This window comes from Cynara cardunculus, unplaced genomic scaffold (assembly GCF_001531365.2).
Source record: "Cynara cardunculus var. scolymus isolate 2C unplaced genomic scaffold, CcrdV1 Un_Scaffold_1688, whole genome shotgun sequence".
NCBI classification, from domain to species: Eukaryota; Viridiplantae; Streptophyta; class Magnoliopsida; order Asterales; family Asteraceae; genus Cynara; species Cynara cardunculus.
Window position 1 is genome coordinate 76,050 of NW_020200840.1, and position 23,330 is coordinate 99,379.

Sequence of the window (23,330 nt, forward strand, 5' to 3'; positions counted from 1 at the left end):
AGCGAGACTCGTCAAAAACGGTTTTCAGCAACATGGCATTGATTTTCATGAAACCTTCGGTCCTGTTGTCAAGGCCACTATCATCAGGGTTGTTTTATCGTTTGCGGTTTCTCAAAAATGATCGCTCAGGCAACTTGTTCAAAATGCTTTTCTTCATGGCCATATTACTGAAACAGTCTATATGAAGCAGCCTCCATGCTTTATTGACCCAGATCATGTTTGTCTACTCCAGAAGTCCATATACGGCCTCAAGCAGCCCCCATGGGCTTGGTTTCACCACCTTTCCAAGGCTCTTCATACCCTTGGCTTTGTAGGCTCCAAGATTGATCCTTCACTGTTTATTTCCAGTCACATGTTGGCACTCTTTTATACATCTTAGTGTATGTTGACGACATCATCATCACGGGAAACAATAATGCTGCTATTGACGCCATCCTTCAATAATTGGGCTCAGCTTTTGCGATAAATGATCTAGGCCCCTCTAAACTACTTCCTGGGTATTGAGATCGTCCCTCAAGGACCAGACAATCATCCTTTCTCAAAAGAGGTTCATTTTGGAGCTCTTACAACAAGCAGGCGTCCCGGACTCTAAGCCCTTGCCTTCCCCCATGACCTCGTCCTTTCGCTATCTTTAGCTGACAGTCCTTTTTCTGACCCAGTTAAATACAGACAAGTTGTTGGTGCTCTTCAATATGTTACTCTTTCTCGGCTAGATATCGCTTTTGCAGTTAATAAAGTGTCAGTTCATGCATGCCCCTACTGAATCACATTGGTCTGCGGTCAAAAGGATTCTATGCTATCTTCGGGCCAGGCATCTACTTTATCTCTCAAAGCCTTCTCCGATGCTGATTGGGGTTGGGTGTCTAGATGATCGTCGGTCCATGGGGGGATTTGCCATCTATTTGGGATCTAACCTTGTATCTTGGACCGCTCGCAAACAACGCATTGTTTCTCGATCCTCTACTGAGTCAGAATACAAAGCTCTAGCTGATACTATAGCTTAACTTACCTGGCTTCAAGCTCTCCTTCGTGAACTTAGCGTTCGTACCCCATCAGCTCCTATATCCTATGATGTGACAATCTAGATGCAGCATATCTATCAGCCAACATGGTCTTTCATGCACGAACAAAGCATGTGGAAGTTGATTTTCATTTTGTCAGAGAAAAGGTTGCTCAAGAAGACCTTCATATACAATTCATTTCCACAAAAGAGCAGATTGATGATATTTTCACAAAGCCGTTGCCGACTCCTAGATTTCTATTCTTACGATCCAAGCTACAGGTCGTTACCGTCCTTAACTTGTAGGGGCGTATTAGACTGAATGTACTTAAGTGCAATTAGTATAATGTAGAGGGCACTCCTATGTAATTAGGTTACATATCAAAATCAGTACACAAAACCCTTACGGTTTATTTCACCCTATTTTAGGGTTAAAAACCATTCACCAGTTGAATGGAATTGACAAAGGATCATCAACTTCAAATCCTCCCAACATCTAAAAGGTGTGCTCTGGTGTTTCCTACTAAACCATCTCGATGCAACACATTCAAACAAACTCACAGAGACTTCGGTTGCGCTTTGTTGCTCAAGCATTTCAAGGAAAAATACTTCTCAGCTTGTAAAATCCAACCACCAGGGGGGGTTACTGCCACTAAAAGTTGGAATCTCTGGTTTACGGCTTTCAAATGACATGGATCGACTCAATTCAGCACCTCCTCTTTTTTTCTCTGCAACCGTAATCACCCTATCGATTTGCTTAATCATCGTGTTCATAGCCTCCATGGATCCCATGTTTAATTCCAGATCATCTTCTAGATAAGCCACACTTCTTTGTCACCATCCCACGATCTCACTACTCTTATACCAATTTGATGCACACCTGATCAAAGCAATAAAATCCCGCTCACAATCAAATGATTACAAAGGGTTTTCTGGCTTTTGAGAGGCCAGAGACTATCCACACAACTCATGTCCAAATTGTCTACAAAACAGAATGATTCCCTTCAACTACCAACACCTTATTTATACCCACAATACCCACCGACTAATTACTAATGCATTATCCACCTGTAGAATGCACTAGCAGCTTGTACCTTCCTAATACTACCTTCCAATGTCGATCCCCTACTAATGTTAACCAGTAGTCCTTAGTCTACCAATACATCAATCTAATTGGTGCTTTTCCATCAATTTTTTGTTGTTCCCATAAAATCCAAATATCATGTCTTTTAAGTTATATATTTAGTTTTGGTATTATAACAGTGAAAAAAGAGAATAAGAACATGAATGCTTGGTTCAAATACTAATTTTTGGATATATTATGCAACTTCATGGAGGATGCTGCAGGAGTGTTGTAGCACTATGGAAGCCAACTTTTGGAAAGCTTGAAGGAAATTTCGGAGGATTTTTGGGATAATTCACAACCACCTTTTGGAGGATACTTGCTGAAGATAAGATTTGGAAATTGTGGTTAAAAAATGACTTAATTATTGTGGTTAAAAAATGACTTCTCTCTTGGAGCTATGGATAGCTAATAGTTTGGTTAAGGATTAGGGAACACATAGCCTTTTTGTCCCCCAAGCTTGTTGTATAAAAAGCTTAGGGTGTTTGCTTGAAAAGATATACTTGAACAAAAATATATTCCCATCTAGCTTCTACTACAAAAATCGATTCCCTCCCTTTTTTTCCTTTTAGCTTTGTTTTCTCATATTATATATATAGACTTGGGATCATGTGAGACCAGCCTGTTTTCGTGAGACCCGTGAGACCACCTTTTTACACTTGAAACTTCACAGCAAAATGCTGTGAAGGTGACTTTTTTTAACCTTCAGAGTGTTTTTGTTGTGAAGGTTCGACTTTTTTTTAACCTTCACAGTGTTTTTGCTGTGAAGTTTCAAGTGTAAAAATGTGGTCCCACGGATCTCACGGAAACAAGCTGGTCTCACGTGAACCCAACCCATTGATATATATATATATATATATATATCAATTAAATCTCTGATCTCATTTCGTTATATTTACCGCTTCATTATATTCTCGTCGATCTTATTTCTCCACAATTATTTATTTATTGTCATCATCTTTATATTATCGCAATTTAATTTCCTGTCTCTATTTATCATAAGCTTTTTATCTATCGCAAATTAGTTTAAATTATCAGAATCGTATTTCTTAATCATCGTAATTTAGTTTATATTTCTTGTAATCATTTTCATCATTCTATTTTTGGAAATTGTATTTCTTAATCATCTTTTATGTTAGTTGTCTCAGAAGTTCTTTTCATCATTTTAATGTCGTGTTTCCTTTAAACAAAAAAATGCAAGGAACCCAAGCGATGAAAGGCTAACAACCTTAACTTAGGTGTAGGGTGAAGTTAAGATAAAAAAGCCTATTTTGATGGTAGAATTTGTTAATCCATAACAAATATTTCCAACCATTCATTCAAAGGTTATGTTGATAAAGATCTCATCTCTTGACAAGTTGGCCATTGTTAAAATGTTAAAGTGTGATGGACTTAGAGATAAACCATCTCAAACACATCAACTTGAATGGTAGGGAGATATACTCAAGAGAATTACTTAGAACCAAGGAGACTTGTTTTCATTCGGTACACCTTATACAAGGGATAGATTGTGTCATTGCCACGACTTTTCTCTATTTTGGAAACATTTGAGTTGGTCCTTGGATGTGTGCCCATCTCAACCTCGAGAGAGTGCCTTATACAAGCTGATGGTTGGATAAAATGAGTTATCTTTTACAAGTTCTACCTGATTTATTTGCTTTAAAATCTTAACGGATCTTTACACCCTTGCTTCCTTTTTAATTAATTGTTTAAATCAATATCTATAAATAACCAACCCAACACCATTTCTTCGAATTCGCCATCTGAAATCATCTCTTTTACTAGACTTCTATCTAAAGTTTTACACCTTCTTCCCTGTGGATCGATACTCAATATTTTACCCCTTTTACTACTTGTAAAAGACGACAGTGGGTTAATAGTGTATACTTGCACGAGTCTCCATGGCTAATAATCCGAGAGATTTATTTTATATAAATCTTGCAACAACTAACATGGTACCCAGGGTATAACAACCTTGGCATCTGACACCTTTGGCCTAACTAGTCCACTAGATCTATACAAAGCACCCTCTCCACATGGCTTGGGAAAATTTTAGGCCTTCTAGCCAAAACATGGGCCCAATGAACTAGTATCACCTTTAGTCAAAGTTGAACTTGAAACCTAGCAGGCAGACACGCCCCAACAAACACGTATACACATGTAATCACACAAAAGGAGAGGAGAAACAGGCCAAACGAAAGTCATCTGGACGGTATGCACATGTGCATACAGGTAATTTTAAGCAATTTGTCTGGTACGCACATGTGCATAACATGCACACTTGTAATAATTAAGTAAATGAAATATTTAAGGAATGTGGTATCAATAATGAAAAAGACATAAATGCCCCAGTTAACAAAGTTTGTACTATTTATTTGGTTAACAAAAGAAGGGGACTCTATGTGTGTGTGTGTGTGTAATTAAAGGAACCCAAATTGAAATAATCATATAGCTTTATCATGGCAGATAAGAAATAGATCAATTAAAAGTTACCAAAATGTGATTAATAATAGGAAAAGCCCAAGCAAATTTAAATAAACAGAAACAGTAAAAGAAATTGCAAGTAATACATCTCTTACCTTGGGGGGCCTTCTCATGAGATACATCATTGTTTTGCAGTTCAGTAAGAACGTATTCTCATTGTAGGACAACGAGTTCTTCTCTCCTTCTGCTGTACCAACTTGTTTGTCATACCCCGCTTCATTAAAATATGGTTTGGAATTGAGTACTAGCCCCTGGAGTGAAACCAGGACCTGAAGGATGCTAGAGGATGAAGGATCCCAGACTTCATTACCTCTTCCTGTCCAGGTATTTAAGAGGCTAAGGCAAACTTTCCCTTCCTCATATAGATTTGGATTTATTCGCCAACCTCCAGAATGATAGTATGCTGACTACACCAATATAAGAAACAATTCACATAGGGATGGGGGACCCGGACCATTATATCATAAGTTTAAGTTTTCAAGTTATATAAATAATTTCAAGCTTCATCTGTAACAGGAGGGAAGAAGGTAAAAACAATATAGCAGTTTCATTTTATTAATCATAGTACTTGCTTTCTTTGCAAACAAGCACTGTTCTTGCGAAATGTGAAAATGTGAACGTAAAAAAGAACACAAGACTTTGTAAGAACAAGATATTTGTATGAAAATTGCTTTTTCAAGAAAGATGGTTAGTTTACAACGTAAAACCAAGTACAATGATTCAGAAGGCCAATTACTCAAAGATACATATAGAAGAGATGGGAAGTTCCTTACTGGTGGAACATCAGGGTATTCTGGAGGAAGATGAAAGTCAAAGAAAAATAGACCATCTTGATAAGGTGTACCATATGCTCCAACAATCACAGCCCTCAACAGATCCATTCTATTTTCATAAACTCTAACATAAATTCCATCTGTGTAAAAAGGCAAAATGTTTATATGGGACAATATTGGCTGGAATCTCGCAAATATCAGTAATGGGAATTGGAGGCACAAATTCAAAACATACCCGGCAAGTTGTTTTGGAGGATATTCCAATCTTGTTGGACTTTCTTAAGCCATCTCCTTCCAGTGCTATTCTGCAAATATATCTAATGTGTCATGAACTAAAACAACTAAACAAATCTTAAATCAAGCTAAATCTGATATAGATATAGTACAACCAACAGGGAATCACATTGAGGATGTAAAGTAAAAAGTTTAGGCTGGAGTTGTTGACCAGTAACCAACTCTCAGATCAGAGAGAAGCTTAAAAATTGAAACAGAATATGTATCACAATATAAGAAACAGACATCTGATCTTAAAATTTTTAAGAAGCCCATTCCCTTCCCATTCCGGGATCACACACAAAACCAGAGTGCCACGTAACCAGCTCCATTTCCATTAGTAAGAACCAAGGAAACAAAAGGAAAACTATCCGAATCCAGAGTACAGCAGAACAAATCAAAGTGAAAAACAAACAAACGCAAGGTCAATTATTAAGCCAAATCCACATTTTCATGTAACTCCAAACAGCACAAGCTAATCCCAAAAAACAAATCAGATCACATAATTTTTCAAGCAAACCAGGCAAGTGGAGAAAATGGAAGGAAACACAATAGAAAATTTTATCTGAAATAGAAGAGTCCACCTAGCAAATCATAGTCTCTAGTCTCAACCAATTAACAGTTAACCAACAAAACAAGAGGGAGTCCAACCAGCAAAACCAAGCAGAAGAAAAGAGCAAAAGAGTTGTTAGGAACATAGAGAACATATATGTAATTTTGGTTATGTACCTTTAGCCTTTAGGGTGCTGGCCGGCCATGTCCAACCATTGTACAATATTTATTGTTCATTTTCATTTCGTCTAAGTAAGAGATGTACTTTACAGAGAATCCTTTCATGGTATTGACCATTTGGCTCTTGGTACAAACCCTATCCCCTCCGCCCTCATACCACAGCCTCCATCAGCTGTTGTGACCTCTACATTGTCAGCCTTCAATAGCTTTAAGAGTATTCATTTTCTTGAGTTTATTCAATGAATAATCATCCATTCAAACTATGCTGTTATATCGGTCAGAATACGAAATATCGGTCAGGACCGATATTCGATATATCGGTTATATCGGTGATATATCGGTGGTATATCGGAAATAGTGGTTAACATAATATTTCTTAGAATTATATATATAATATGCATTAATTAGAGTTTAGAAATATAGTTTCAAAATTAAAACATCACATCATCTAAAGTGTTCAAAAACAAACTAATCGCAAGCAATAGGTTCGGCATCCGAGTCAACATCATCCAATACATTCACTTCTTCGTTTAGGTTAGCTTCCCAATCTTCCTCTTCTTCCCCTTCATCTCCAAAGTGATCATCATCATCATCTCTAAGTTCTAACTTCTAAGTTCTAACTAAGACAAATAAGAATAATCAAGTGAGTGGGTGGGTGATAGTAAGACCTGGAGGCTGGATTACAGTTGTTGTCGCTGTCAAAGAGTCGATTACAGTTGCTGGCTTGCTGCAACCTGGTAAGCAGAGGAGATCGAGAAGAGAGATCGAGAAGTCGAAGTTGAAGACTTGAAGTCGAAGTCAAAGTCTGAAGAAGAAGTCGAAGTCTGAAGACTGAAGTTGAAGTCGAAGTGTGAAGAAGAAGTCGAGACTCTGAAGTTGAACGTGAAGAAGTCGAGACTCTGAAGTTGAACGTGAAGAAGTCGAAGTCTAGAGAAAGAAGAAGACGTTGTGGAACTATTTTAAGATTCAGACCTAATTTAATTATCAGCCCAAAAAATTAGGCCCATGGAATAACAAATTTAAGTTATCAGCCCAAAAAATTAGGCCCATGAAATAACAAAATAAGTTATCAGCCCAAATTTTTAAACCTTATAAAATCGGTATATCGGACCGATTTTTACCTCAAAATATCGCTAAAAATCGCTAAATATCGGAAAATATCGCCGATAATATCGTTTCCGATATTTTGACCGATATTTGAGTTCCGATATTTTTTTTTCGAGCGATATCCGATATATCGCCGATATATCGACGAATATCGCGATATTAACAGCATAGCATTCAAACAAAACCACAAGTCTAAAGACAGCATCCAGGTAAGTCATATGTTCCAACTTATTGGGCATCTAGTCAAGACTCGGCTCAACCTAATGCATGTGGGATACTCGGGATTACCATTATCCCTACCATCTACTCATTAATACAAGAGATTATTACAACTCCGCTATTGTCTAGTGGTATACAAGAGTCATATACCCTTGCAGCCCTTCATAGGAGCACTAACCGAGGCTGTCAAAAACAAGTATGATCTAGGAGAGGGTTTGGTAGAGTATTTAGCCATACAGGCATGGCAGATATGAGCCGCTTATGGTAATAGGAAAAGGTTATGGTGGACAAGAATCAGAAGTGAATAACCTAGAAAGAGTGCTACTATTGCCATAGATGATAGAACTTTCCATACAGAAATAACTTGTCCAAAAGTTTAGGGTCGTCCATAGATTGGGAAGAGGTCCAATTTCTTCAGAGATCCAATTCAATCAGATGCATCTCATTCATGCATTTCATGCATCTCAAGAAAGGTATCCTCGTGCTTCTGCTGTTCGTAGCACTAGTACTTGTTTATCCAACTCACCTTCATCTTAGATTATCACCTTAATTGCATTATCTTATAGGACTTCTCTACAACTACATGAATTTATGCCAGAATAACATAATACCAAAATTATAATCATCATATATTTACATAATCTAGACAAGTTTATATTTAAATGAACCGATTTTCAGAAAAGAAACAAGAGAGAAGAAAACATCTATGATTACGATTAAAAGGAACAACATTTATGCTTCCGCCTAAGTTTTTTGCTCTGTCCCCGCTTAGACGATTGACAGATACAAAGTCATTCATCTGCATGGCTCCATTTTACATTTTTAGACACTGGTCAGTTATATCTGGCAACTTCTTCACCATCTTCCCTCCATGGCAAAGAACCAGACTGCAGAATTACTAAGACATGATAAATGCCTTTTATACATGTATTTTGCTACATTTATAGAAATTTATCAAGGTCTCTTGCTATTATAGCACAATTACATACTAAATTTGCTTCTTTTTCAGAGCAAGATGGAGTAACTGATAAAGAGTTGAAGGAAGCAACAAAGAGAAGAGAGATAATCAACAGAAGGTCCAATGTACCCTGTAGTGGAAGCATTCGAATGACTTGACCACATCACCCCTATGGTGGTATGGATGATATGTCCCCAAAGTTCCAGATTTGGCGAATTATTGATAGATTAGCAACCCAAATTCTTTCCTTATCACAACAGTTGCAGATTTTATCCCGTTACTTGAGATGCATTAGTAATCATTGCCTGGTCTTACGAGCCTATAACCAATTCATGTTTGACAAATTGATTGAATTAAGTGAATTGATCTTTTGTTTTAATAAACTTGCTACAAATCAATCAAAACTACACAGAGTAAGAAACCCTAGGAGATTAATGTGGTTAGAGTAGGTTACATCTAAGAACACGCGGCCAAAAAGGAACTCCATCAAGATTTAAAGCATCTTAAGATTGAATCAACCTAAGAATTTATCAAGGATAAATATTTGAGGTTCAAAGATTATCAACATATTATCTTTACAAGGTTATAAGAAGGTTTCAGCAGAAGGAAATTCAACCATCTCATAATTGACGAAGGTTTTAACTTGTTCAAACTTCAACCAATTTTCATAATTAATTGGATTTAAATCCGTGGAACCTTACTACCACTGTTCATGAAGATAGTCGAAGCCTTTTCATTAACTTAATTTTTCAAGTTATGTTTTTCTATCTCTAGAGCAAGGTGATTAGCCTATTTTAATTCCAATTATTTGGTTTATTCAAATGATCTTGTGTTTGGTTAAATTAGTTGCTAATAGACTTGACTCCGCATGGCATGAGGCTCAATTTATTCACTTCATTACATGAACAATTGGTGCACTTTGCCAGTGTCTGTTGCCTATTGTGAGATATTTAGGAATTATCGTTGATAAACATTTATATGGTTGTATTTTGAGAATTTTGTGGAAAATAACTGAAACGAGAAATCTTGTATATTTTAAGTTGCATATACCCAGCTTTTATCAAGAAGAGATCTAGGACATATTTTAGGAACTCGTGTGCATATGGATTATTGTACACTATTCTCAATTGATGATTATTGAGTGAATGACTCCTCTTTTCACTCAATAACTTATTTTTTATTTCTTTTTTTCTACCAAAGGAACTTTGGCCTCTAGGAGGTCAGGGGTTCAAACCTCACCAAAGGTGAGGAGGGTGTGTGAGTTTATTTGTTGCATTTACCGTATATAAATATTATATACTTCAAAAAAAAAACTTATTTCTTTCCCTGCACATTTATCGTCCTTCCAGACAAATTACTGTCACTGTTCATCACTTTCTACTCTAGAACTAGTACATCCCATAAATCATGTTTGAAATCAACCTATTACTCCTTCCTGTGAAAATGTTGCTGCTACTTCGACTGGATTATCCAACATCCAGGCTTCGCCTGAATGGAAAGAACTACAGAAAGTGATCTTAACTAGTTCACACGTTTCTGAAGGGAAAAGGAAAATTGAGCCATTTGCCATGGACAGGACCAGTCAAAGAGGATCCTAAGGTCAATGATGCTGCTTGATCTACCAAAAAACAGATTTCCACAACCGAGCAAAGGAGTGCAATCTCTAACAGAATAGTCAAACCTAGCAGCTGGATCATTATCAATTTATCAGTGCATTCAGATGCACTGTGTGAACGATGTGGTAACCCTAAAACACTTTATGGAAACAAATTTCGTTCTGGTAATGCTAAGGGGTATTTCAAGCAAAGGCACTCCAATTTATTTCATGAAAAAAGAAATAAATCCATGAATCCTCGTATGTCACAATACCCCTCAAAGAAAAGGAGTTGCAAAACAAAAGAATGGTCATCTTTTGAACATCACCCGAGTATTACTCTTCCATTAAAATGTTCGTAAAAGTTATTGGGGCAAATCCATCCTAGTATCTACCTATCTATGTAACAGGCTTCCAACTGAGGTTTGATTTCAAGACATCATCTTAATCAATTTTATCCAAGCCTTGGTCATTCAAACGATCTCATCCCATGAGTTTTCAGAAGCATCGCCTATATCTCTCAATACGAAACGGAAACCTGATCCATATGCCCTCCCGTGTGTCTTTGTTGGCTATTCATCCACATACAAGGGATACAAATGCTTCCGTCCTCAAGACATAGCAATGTTACATCTGATAAATGGGTCCTTATTTACTCAATCCTATCTCCAAGGGAGAATGCGACTGAGATAGAACAGGGGGCTCCTCGTCCATATCTCTATTAAACCTACACCTGGGCCACAAGTGATGATCCATCTAACCCAATGAATCACTAATCTTAGGACCTCAGAAAGCTCAAAATAAGTCTCAACAACTACGGGTATAGTCTAGAAGCAACAGGTCAATCTCTCAACCTATGGATGTTCAGTCCACTGAACGAGCTGCCATATAAACTCCCCAACCAGTTGTGGAATCAACAATAGCCATTACACCATCATCTGATCTCAATCCACAGGTGGAAGTCGAACCTGTACACAAAATGACCTAGGCCTATTTGCTCTTAGGAAAGGAACTAGAACCTGCAGTCAACAGCCATTATACCTGGTTCATGCCATGCAAACCTGTCCAAGAATTATAAAACCTATTGAATGGAGAAATGCAATGATATGATGGAGGCGTTGGAGAAGAACAGAACTTGTGATTTGTTGAAATTGCCAATAGAGAAAAATCTAGTTGGGTATGCTGGGTGTTTACAGTGAAGTACAAGTTTGAGTATCTGCTGAAAGGTACAAGGCAAGTCTAGTTGCCAAATAATACACCCAAACTTGTGCCATTGATTATCTTAAAGCATTTAAACTTATCAAAAACTGTTTTCCTTGAATTGGATCTTACAGCACTTGATGTTAAAAATGGCTTCCTTCATGAGGAATTAGAAGAGTATATACACATAAAAGTCCCACCTGGCTTTGAATGTGAAATAAGGATGGTGTGCAGGTTTCCAGGTATTGAAGTTGCACATTCAAGGAAGGAGATCTCTATTTGAAGATAAAAGTATGCATTGGATTTATTAAAGGAAAAAAAAAAAAGCTAGGATGTAAACCTATAGCCACACTGATTGAGTTCAATTACAGGTTGTTCGATGCACTAGAAGATTCAGCATAGACAAAGGAACCTATCAAAGACTAGTTAGAAACTAATCTACTTAGCATGTACAAGACTGGTTGTTGTGAGTGCGGTTGGTCCGTTCATGCATGATCCTAAGGAACTACACCTGAAGGGCGTATACAAATTCAACAATACGTCAAGTGGAGTCCGGAAAGAAATGTCCTGTTCAAAAAAGAACAGATGGCATTAGAAGACTACATGGATGCAGACTATGCAGGCTTAAAAGTGAACTAGAGATCAACTTCAGAACATTGTACTTTTGTAGAAGTTAACCTTGCATCATGGAGAAGCAAAAAACAAATTCTTACGGCAAGATCAAGCACAGAGTAAGAGTTCAGGTCAATAGCATACAGTGTTTATGACCTGCTTTGGCTAATAATAGTCCTGAACGAAGATCCTATGAAATTAATTGCGACAACAAGTACACCAACAGCATTGCATATAATGCTGTACACCATGATCAGACAAAACACGTAGAAACTGATCGACGGTTCAGAGGATTACAACTCATCTGATGATTCTTCAACATCAGCTGGTTTGACCTCCACATAGTTTCACCCAAGCTTGTGTGGAATTTTAATTGATATGAGAAATCTTGTATATTAAGTAGCACATATCCTTGATTTTATTCAACCTAGGAGATATTTAAGGAACTTTTATTTGTCTATTGTACCCTATTTTTTATCGATAAAAAGTCATCGAGTGAAAAACTCTTCATTTCACACCTAACACGCATAAAAAACAGTCAATAGTAACAAAAGATATCAAGTGGGGAGACAACAGAAGAACCACTAGGTGATGAGCACCCCATAACAGAGCTGAACTAGAAGGGGGAAAAAACAGTCAGTTAAAAGTGCACTTGCAAAACCGTCTTTGAACTATCTGGTTTTCCAAATTAATCCCTGATTTTCCACAAATTTCAACCTTCCAGGAAACTGCAAGATAGACCCTAATCTTTAAGAGTTGCAATAAATGTCCCTATAATTTAAAATTCTGCAATTGACCAGGTCTCCCTAGAGACAACTGCCTCAAACTTTCATAAAAGACAAAGTAGACCTCTTCCAGAATCTAACAATAACCCCCAAAACCTTCTGTTGAAGGTTAACGATTGCAGAAGTAGCCCAAACAACCCTGCATGGTTTGGGCCTTTGGGGAGTGGCAGACCAACAACCATGAGGGCAAATGGCAAACAAATGAAGATGATAAGATGAAGAAACACTCATAGTTGGCGACATCTCTCATTGGAGCTTCAAGGAATCAAGTGAGTGAGCCTCGTAAGCAAAAGCTATCAAAAGGTAGAACAGACACAGAAGCTGTGAACAGTCAAAATGTATATCAAAGCAAAAAAGACGCCTACAAGGTTTAACATCAAATCCATGGTCAAGAATGCTTGCAAAGCTTTGACCAGAGGTGGTACTTAATGCTGGGGGCCTAGGGAATCAAAGCAAACAGCTTGTTGAAAGACATTAAAGTAAATACTTCAGTCAATTTCCAAGAATAATAGGCCTCATTAAATATTGAAACTCACCTGTCTGTCGCCACCAAGAAAATAATGGTCAAGAGGATCTTTAACAATGTCAAATCCTTTAAAGCTGGAATTGCCAACTTTGAATCTTGGGGAGTCATCTACTTTACCAGAATTCACATTGCAAAGTTCTTCTGGTGCATCTAATAAGCTTGGTACCTCAACAGCATGCTGCTCTCCTCTATCAGAAGCTGGTCTTTCAAGAGTATCAGTGCAGCTGGATTTGCGGGAGCTAGACACATCAATAGAATCTTTGTTCTCTGACCAACTATCCGACCTTGGCAATACTTCATTGTCACCTCCAGAATTTATGCTTGAATTATCTGTATTTCTTTGACCCCTAGAAAAAATTCCACTGGCCAGTCTTGTCATAAATCCCAGGGCGGCCAGGGGTATAGAAAGTGCACCATTTGTTTGGATATTTTCAACTGTATGCTCCGCTGCATCAAGACTGATGTCAGACCCATTTTGTATCCGAAGATCCTGAAGAAAAATGTTTTGTATCAGTCCCCAACACACAAATTAAAGGTGATATAATCAGATGCTTAATAATTAGGTGTACAAAATGTAGAAATCAGAATTCCTGAACCAACTTAAACATTTTGATGCCTAAAAGCTGGATGGGACAACAGTATGACAAGATTTTCAGTCACGTTTTATAAAAGAATCGGCAACATGACAATACATCCTTTAAATTTGTTCCCAAAAGAAGGTGCATAGTACTCATATTGAGCAGCACATTACATTATATACCTCCAACTGGACCTCCTATCGTATTGTTTAAAATAGACACAGCCACAGCATTTTCTGATATAACATAGAACACCTATTTTACACTGGTCTTTTTTTTACTTTACAGAAGAGAATTTCCATACAGCATTACTCTGTTCCTGAAACTAAGGGGCGGTTTGGTTGGTTTTCCGTTAAGTCCTGTATGGATAAAGTTGTCCGTGTGGATTAATCAGTCTGTAATCTGTATCGACTGGGAAGGTTTTTTGCTTGGCAGGGTTTTTTCATAGATAGAAGGAACATGATTTTTAATTGGGAGGGCAGGTTTAAAAAAAACCTTGGCTTTCTGCATAAAGCTCCCCCTAAAAGCTTACTGAACAAGCCACTTTCTATATCATTAAGCCACTACCAAACAGGTAAAACAGTCATGTATAGCTGACCGAATAAGTTACGAGTCCCATTAAGCTCATTAAGCTGCTGACAAACAGGCCCTAAGGCAAGCATGGACCAATTAGGAACCACAGGCATCAGGTTAATGTTGGTTCATTGCAGACAAATGAATGAGCATACAACTATGGAGATCAATGGTTAAGGTGAATGCCTTCACCCACAACCATCAGCTTTCATTCATCAAATGGTGTTTGCAGATACTACAACCACCAGAACCAGAAAAGATGGTTGGATCACCGAAAAAGGTCAAGAAACTTTCACGTATGGACCTTAACGTATTTCCATTATTATACTATCTCCCCTCTCTCTGCTGGTTATTTTCGTTATTGTGTTCATTTGCAAACCTTCACCACGTAACTGTATGTTAAGAGAATAAGAAGGAAAAGAAATCCAAAATGAACATTTTATTCAAAATAGGAAAATATTTTCTGAACTACTATGCATTATCCTTTAACTGGCAAGGTTAAATTTAGTAGTTTAATTGGAAAGAGTAACGTATTGTGATCATCAAATAGCGGCTCATACCAAAGAGGATTAGAATATCAAGAAATAGAAAAAAAAGCCTTCCAAACAAAAGGTAGAAGAAAAAACTGGTCTAGTCTTTAAAGTTAGCTGTATACATTGTGAGCACATTGATCTGATCAGTGAAACTAGCAATAATATTTGCAGTAACAGCAGCAAAAAGGTGACAACTGAATTCTGGCATGTACCAAACATCCAACTAGACATTGATTTTCTTTAATTGACAAGCAGAAATAAGTTTCTCCCTTGGAACTATATTACAACTAGCAAATATAACCAAATGCCACTCCGTGAACGACCATTCCTTTGTTATACATCAACTGCATACTGCAATAACTTAGAAATGACTTTTTACCAAACAATTTCACTGATCTAGCATATGTTAACATAATGATTTTAAACAGTTAAAAACTTCATTGAACTGAAGAAAAGAAAACCATCTGGAGAAAACAAGAGCACACTAACTGAAGAAAAACCTGCCCAACTAAAAACTACAGAAAAACAAACAACCCCAAACCATACACAAGCTAACAAAATTGATACAGCTAGATAAAGATTTGTTGCTTCTGAGATGAATATAAAAGAACAAATGACATCAAGAGCCTTATAAGCACTTGAATAGAAATGAACCTCTAGTGCCTTGTGAAGGTTCTCCATTTCAGTATCCTCCACTGTTTCCCAGCTAGCTGCATCATCACTTACTTCACTTCCACCAGCAACTGACTCATCGTCATCATCACGACCAACAACATATATTGCTTGTGGACCAACCTGATTGGAAACAAAAGATCATATAGGCTACTTGCAATTACCATCACAAAGAGGAATAAACTTATTCCATAAGTGCACATAAAAGGAAACATTTCTAAGAATCATTAGGCATGGGAATGAGACCCACCCCATTGGGGAACCCGATGTACCCGCCCCAAAGGGGCCGGGGTTTCCCCACAAAACCGGGGATAGGGACGGGGATCCCAAAAGTTTAAAGTTGAGGATGGGGACGGGCCGGGTAATGTGATCCCCGCCCCGGCACCATCCCCGAATATTAAATGTATTATATATATATATATATATATTATATATACTTAGATTTAGTATCTTTTAGATCTAGTGAATATTTTGACCTTTTCTTCTTATATACATTTTTCTAACTTGTTTTACTTTTTTTGGATAAAAAACATGAAGAGTTGCATGCTCAAACAATTACACATGATGTTGTGATTTTGTTAGCATATGAATATTTGATGGTCCATAAAAGCAAAATTTTGGAAATATGTGAGACTTAAACATGGACCATTTGACCGAGTGTGGTGTTTAATTTAATTTAAAATATCTCACATAAAGGGGAAAAAATCCCCGATTCCCTGTCGGGGATGGGAATGTGATCCTATTCCCCGGAAGGGACGGGGACAAGGATGGGGACGGAGATTGAAGATCGGGTACGGGTAGGGCTGTAAACGAACCGAACGTTCAGCGAACCGTTCATGAACCATTTGGCGGGAAGTTCGTTTATGTTCGTTTGTTTAATAAATGAACGAACATGAACAATTTTTTTTGTTCGTTTAGTTAAACGAACGTACATGAACAAGAGTCTTGTTCGTTCATTTATGTTCGTGAACGTTCGTTTACGTTCGTTTATGTTCGTTTATATACTAAATTTAATATATAATATTTTGTTTATTTACATTGAATTCAAATAATATTTATTTATGTTCGTTTAGCCCATTCATTTATGTTCATTTAGCCCGTTCATTTACGTTCGTTTAGCATGTTAACGAACAAACATAAACGAACACGAACACACATGATTTCTAAACGAACGAACACGAACACAAAGATTTTCGGTCGTTTACCGTTCGTGTTCGTTCGTATGTGGTTAAGTTAAACGAAAACAAGCCTCCGTTCGTGTTCGTTCGGTTAGTTTACAGCCCTAGGTACGGGGAGAGGGATTGGATTCCCGCCCCATTCCCATGCCTAATAATCATACTTGTTTCTATTTTGTTTAAAGCTAATATAGAGAAAAGAAGGATTTTGTTTTGTACTAAAGGTGCAGCATGAGTTAGTGTAGAAGTAGTTCTTTTCTTTATGAAGCCTTTGCATAAGGTAGGTTCTTTCGTTCCAAAACACATATTCCTTTGTACTTTCAGAACATGGTTCCCCATCCTAATTGTAATAGAAGTGTAACAAATGATCATTAAGCTACTTTCCATACAAATATATATCCAATCTCTAAACCATCTGATTGTCACCAGTTTGTCCATGTTCTTTTCCCTATTTCCTTAGTAGAAGAGTATGTCTCTGTTTCTTAGAATCTAGTGTAAAAATGTTCCATTAGAAGATGGCCATGGTGGAAGTTCATACTAGGCTTTCAACCCCACTACAAAAAAGTAACCTGATTTCACTATAGAACCTGCATCTCCAACAACATTGTCGCTTACCATTTCCTATTCATCTTAAACTCTTCCTTCATTCTAAGCCGAGGAGTGAACCCCTTTCCCAATCAGGATAAGTATTCTTCACTAGTAACATTCCATCATTAGGGGTCAAACACAGGAGAATGACATTTGGTTCTACAAATGCAAAGGAAGTTAATGAAGAGATATTTTTGGTTTTAAAATCCTGCTTACTTATTAATTCTTAATAATCAATTCTTCAGAAGATGTGAATGTTTATGACACAATTTTGGAATTACTAGTGATGCCACATTCAGCACCAAATTAGCAAGCAATAATCTGTAGTTCATTTAACCTATGTATAACTTGAGTGTAGAAGTCCCAAACATTTTTATACAACACAAGGAACTTTCATGTTTATGAACCAGAACTTCAAAAAGAAGCCAAAAAAGCTCCAGGCTTTATGATAGGGCATGTTTATACTGGATATCATATTCCAATGGCCTGTTCAGTACTTGGTCCCGTATTCAGTAACCACCTAAGAATATCATGTAAAGGCCTCCAACTATACAAACAATTTACATAGTCCTAGCCACTTTATGAGTTACCAGCATATCAGAAATTAATGTTGCTCTTATTGTTATTCCAGAAAGTTGTACCTGTAGCGATAAGAGTTATCATTTGTAGATCTTCATCTTGTTTATGTTTATCCCTATGACTCATGTGACCTATATAGGGGTACTTTTAAAAAATTAATGAGAAACACATTTTTCTTCCAAGATAGAGAGTTTATCATGGTATGAGAGCTTGGCTTATGGTACAATGCCCTGTAGCACAAGTGATCTAAAAGAGACCCAATCAAGTAAAAGCCCACCACCCTCACAGCCACAAGGCATGTGTTATCTCTCTTTTTCAACCATTCTCTTTGTTAACACATCCTACACTACAAAAACAAAAGGACCCCTAATTTCTTGTTGTTTTACCCCATAATGTGATCATTTAACTCATTTGCGTTGAATTTTAATTTTAGATATCTATTTTTGTGTTCTTGGAAGATGTGTATCTATTCGATTGTTATTTGTATGGCTTTCACAAATTAGGATCATTGTTTTACATAAACAATTGTCTCACATCTTAAAGTAGTAATGTCTGGAAATTAATTATGCAGAGGCTAAAAAAATACGGGTTAGAGTTTTCCAAAGATATGGAAGAGTGTACCATTGATATCATCCCATCAGCCCAAGCAACTTCAATATCACCATTTCTGAGTCCTGTAATATTTCCAACCCAAGAGAGGTCTGAAAAGTTCGTGCAAGCTTCAACACTGGATGCATCTCCTGATTTCCCACACCCTGCATGCTTTGTTGAATCTTCTTTAACCTTGTTCCCATCAGTCAACTCTGCCACATTCTCAGTATTGCTAGCATCAGCAGCTGTCTGAGGCGCTACAGAAGTGGATGGTAACCGAACAACAACATCCCCGTAACAATAATCATAGTCCTGGTGCCCTTCAAGCTCATAAACACTGACAACTTCCTCCTTATCGAATTCCTTAGGATCTTCCGCTTTGGCAACTGACTTTAACCACCTCACACAAGCTGTCCTCTCTTTTGCATTTACACTTTTCACAACTCCCACACGACTAATATCACTAGTGTCATCATTACCATCAGTGGGCTTTTCTACCACATACTGTTCGGAGACAAATTCATGATCTCCAGGGTTTTCAATTGGTATCAAAGAGATTGAATCCAATCCACGTCCTATCGTTCCATCCTGCCAAGCTACATCAACTCTTGTTTTTGTATTAATAATTTGAAGGGCTTTTTCAAAATGTTCCTCTTTTCTCCGAGACCTTTTATCTCTCTTAACCAAAACTTTACGGACCTTTTTACGATGTAGAGGCCAATTTTCATGGGCTGGACCTTTCAAAGCAGGCAATGAGCTAGTGCATGAACTAGATTCAATAGATGGATTGTGATCATTTTTTCCAATGTCTACAGCAGGTGCAATATTTGGATAAACATCCATGGGGTCAGATTTCCTGGTGGATTCCTCCCCAGGAACCACTTCTGAATCACTCTCAGACTTCTCTTGAGTACGTAAGCCAGCTTTTATGGAGTCCTGAAGTTCCAACTCCGATGAAGTCTTGCCATGAGGAATCATAGACGAGGGCTTGGGTGATGGAAGAAGACACCAATCACCGAGTTGCCAATTTGCATGTGCAAAACAAGCCAACAACTTTAAGTTTTTTGGATTCTGCTCCTCAGACGGTGTTATTGAAGAGTCTGGCCCATAACCTGCAGATGCTATCCAATATACAAATGCTGACCCAGCCGTAACATTTGTTACGGTTCCTTCCAATCGTGAAGCCTTCCACAACCCAGATAGCCATCTAGAATTCTTAAAAACAGATGAAGAGCTTGCCTTTACTCTCTGACCAGGATAATATGGATAATGTGCATCTTCAAGGGGATTCTTCCCAACGGGTTTTAGACGCAGTGGGTCGGCTTTCATTACTCTACAAACAGAACCATCATCAAACATGACTGTCACATTATCAAGTACATCATCAATTCTACCCAGCCATGGGCCAAGGACTACATAATCACCAACTTGAAAATCCCTCACCCGCCTCAAGTCTTTTGATGAGATGTTATTTACGACAGATCCATCAATAGTTGATAGATCAACATATATGTTGACATCAACCACAACACCCACTTGTCCAGTTGCATCAGAAGCAGAAGCAACATAATCTCCATGCAAAAAACCTCGGTCAATAACTGTCACATCATTAAGACTTTGGGTCGTCTCAGATTCATCCATCCAAAGTACTCTAACATGGTCAGCTGGAAGTGGACTGCTCTCATCATCATCATTATCGGTATTCTCAGTGACATTTCCATGAAAATCTTTGGTACCATCCTCATTGACACTAGTCAGTTCAGTGTCTTCATTCTCCTCATCTTCGTCGTCACTGCTGCTATCCGAGTCAGAATCACCCGCAACTTCAGTCACTATCCCAGTCTTCCCCTCAGATTTGCTTCGTACAACATCTTGTCTGTAAATATACGATATAGCCCCTGGACGCCTGCCATTTTCATCTATCTTGACATTTGAACCCTCATTTGGATAATGTTCTGTATCTTCATGAGCATCAGAATGCAGCTTGGTTTCCATCTAAAAGTCAAAAAAGAAAGGACAGGAAATATTAGAAAAACTGCTCTACAAACTGAATTGGTATTGGTAGATTTATCAATAACAATCGACTTCTAAAAGTTCAAAATTGAACAGGTAAGAGTAATTGGTGTTAGTATGTTCATCATTAACAAAGAATATGCATGTGAGAATGAAAGAACCTACTATATACAAAGACTTCATTAAGAAAAAAGTAATTCTAACTCATGCTGCACCTTTAGTTCAGCTTGAAATTCTTCTCTTTTTTACCTTGGCTCATCCGAAATAAGTATTTTCCAAATTTGAGAATCCCAATAAATTATTGCAGTATGCAATTATATGCCAGCTGATGTACAACAAATGGCATTTGGTTAGCTCTGTTTGATAGTGATAATATAGTTCTAAGGGGGAAAGACATCTCTTTTTGCTGAAAAAGAAATGCAGTGTTGTCGAAGAAAGAGAACATCAGCATTTACCATCAAATACAATATGCATCTTAAAAAACAAAAGGCACACCAGATATAAATAGACTAGTCATCACAATAAAAATTTAAAAGAGAAATAACATAAGCATAAAGAAAAACAATCCATCATGATCAAATTAAAGTAACTTTATAGATCATCATGCCCCACATCAACATCAGTACAACATATGGTGTCTAATTTTGATACATAAAGAGGCACAGATTAAAAACATATTGAACCAGCACCCAATTCATATCCAGTGTAGATGACACATGAGCTTCACACCCATCCTATTTAGCTAAATACACTAGCTTGAGATTTTGGAGGTGTTTGGATGTGCGTTTAAACCGATTCTTGCAACTAAGTTGCATTAACCAGTTTTGGGTTTTTTGGTCAAATTGATTATGATTCTACTTTTCCGATTATTCAGGACCATAAAATGAATAATCTATAATAATTCGTAAATCTAGATTGGCCCCTCTACTATATCTGTACAAATAGGGGTTTTTGAACAGAACTTCGATAGGCGAGAGGTGTAAGAACGCGATGATCGGAAAACTGATTATTGGCTCTAAGCAATAGATGTAAGCAGCTTATTATCTTGTTATCTGATTGACTGATTCTTATTTTTCATGGCAATAATCAGTTCAATTCGCACATCCAGACACTCCTTTATTTCAAGCTTTTCCGCCATCCACTAGTACAGGAAAAAAAAAAACATAAGAGATAATTTCCTTTCATTCCCGTTGCAACTTCATCAAACAAGTAAGCATCACTAGACCATTGGTAACAAGAACCTCAATGCCAAACTGAATTAATTTAAAATCATTAAACTGCCAGAATATCGTAAATGAAAAGGGTTTCATAGCAGCTTATAATAAATATGAATAGAATCCAATGCAGCGACTAATGGACTAAACTGATAAATACAAAAGAAACAAATCCAAAGTGGACCTAACAACAATTACCTTTGATTAGGGTTGTCAGATGGATATCAGATTCGGCGATCCTACAAGGCTAATAACGTGAACACACAGTGAGTGAGAAAATAAATAAATTAAAACAACGAAAAGCAGCTGAAGAACCCACGAGAAGAAGTCGATCCTTTGTTTGGTTGAAACGATAAAACAAGAAATCAGCTGAAAAGAATCACGCATTCATTGAGGAACAAGAAGATTCAAAAGACTGGGTTTAGAAATAAAGCGAACATCAATGGATGAATCGTGTAGGCTAATGAACCTCAACAAGCAATCTATTGGCTTCAACGCAACGAATCTTTTGAACAAGTGTTGGAGGGATAATGAAATCAAAATCTGTAGCTATAAAAAGAGGAAAGAATTTATGTTGATTGTAAGGGAGAAGAGATTACCAGGTTGATTGGACGATTGTGAAGAAGAAGTAATCATAAGTTTGCAAAAAGACCAGAAGTCGAAGGAGCTGAAGAAATGCGGTGAGGGTATTTAGACTTGCGTGTGTATAAGACTCGTATTTTGCTTCTCTTTTTTTTGCCCAAAACAAAATATGAATTGTTTATGTATAAAATGAGAGAGTAAGTTATGGATTTTGTCCCTACGATGTATTGTTTTTGGTCATCAGAGTTTTTTATACTAAAACAGCCCCTAGAATTTGTATTTTCGTAATGTTTTGGTCTCGACCCGTTAGTTAACTCTCATTCCGAGGCAATTAGGAGTATTAGGTTATTGAATTAACCCCCCTCCGACCCCACCCTTCAAAGCTACGATAACTCCACCCATTTCTCTGTATCCCATTTCCAGCCACCTTACAACATCACGTACAAACACAAAAAACAAACCCAAATTTATCAAAAAGGGTTGTTCTACAAGGGTGCATGATCTAATGGTGATGTTGGTCGTGTTGAGAGCTTTGAGAAGAAAGAACAAAAGGTGCACAGTGGTGATCGTGATAGTACTGTTTTGTCCCACTGCCAACGATTTTCCTTGAGAAACACTACCATTGTATTCCCTTGAAACCCACCTATTTCGTCCAAACTTGTTTTGTCCCTACCCCCTTGACCACTGATTTTGTCCCTGCCACATAACCCATAAAACTAAGCATGAGATATAGATTTGAGCCGATTTAGTGGTGTTTTTCTCAATAGAATTAACCAACATCAGTTAACACGGTCTTGTTATACGTATTTTTTTTGTTTTTTTTCTTCTGATAAAGAATAAAAAATA

General features: G+C 37.4%; 1 protein-coding gene across 9 annotated transcripts in view; it reads right to left on the minus strand.

The window, feature by feature from the left end:
- The window catches only part of LOC112502640 (probable ubiquitin-conjugating enzyme E2 23), a 38,405-nt gene extending 15,821 nt beyond the window's left edge, over window positions 1–22,584 (minus strand). Inside the window, exons 1-9 of one of the 9 annotated variants that reach the window (XM_025106604.1) lie at window positions 22,502–22,584; window positions 22,101–22,149; window positions 20,904–21,013; window positions 18,706–20,670; window positions 15,725–15,865; window positions 13,397–13,876; window positions 5,616–5,685; window positions 5,381–5,520; window positions 4,703–5,014 (exon numbers count right to left, since the gene is read on the minus strand). In XM_025106604.1, the coding sequence (XP_024962372.1) occupies window positions 4,703–5,014; window positions 5,381–5,520; window positions 5,616–5,685; window positions 13,397–13,876; window positions 15,725–15,865; window positions 18,706–20,670 (3,108 nt within the window). In that variant the 5' untranslated portion in view covers window positions 20,904–21,013; window positions 22,101–22,149; window positions 22,502–22,584. Of the gene's footprint in view, window positions 1–4,702; window positions 5,015–5,380; window positions 5,521–5,615; window positions 5,686–9,932; window positions 12,031–13,396; window positions 13,877–15,724; window positions 15,866–18,705; window positions 20,671–20,903; window positions 21,014–22,100 lie in introns of those variants that run through there. The other 8 variants (XM_025106603.1, XM_025106605.1, XM_025106600.1 and 5 more) reach the window with 8 other exon arrangements.
- Between the last annotated feature and the right edge of the window lie 746 nt (window positions 22,585–23,330).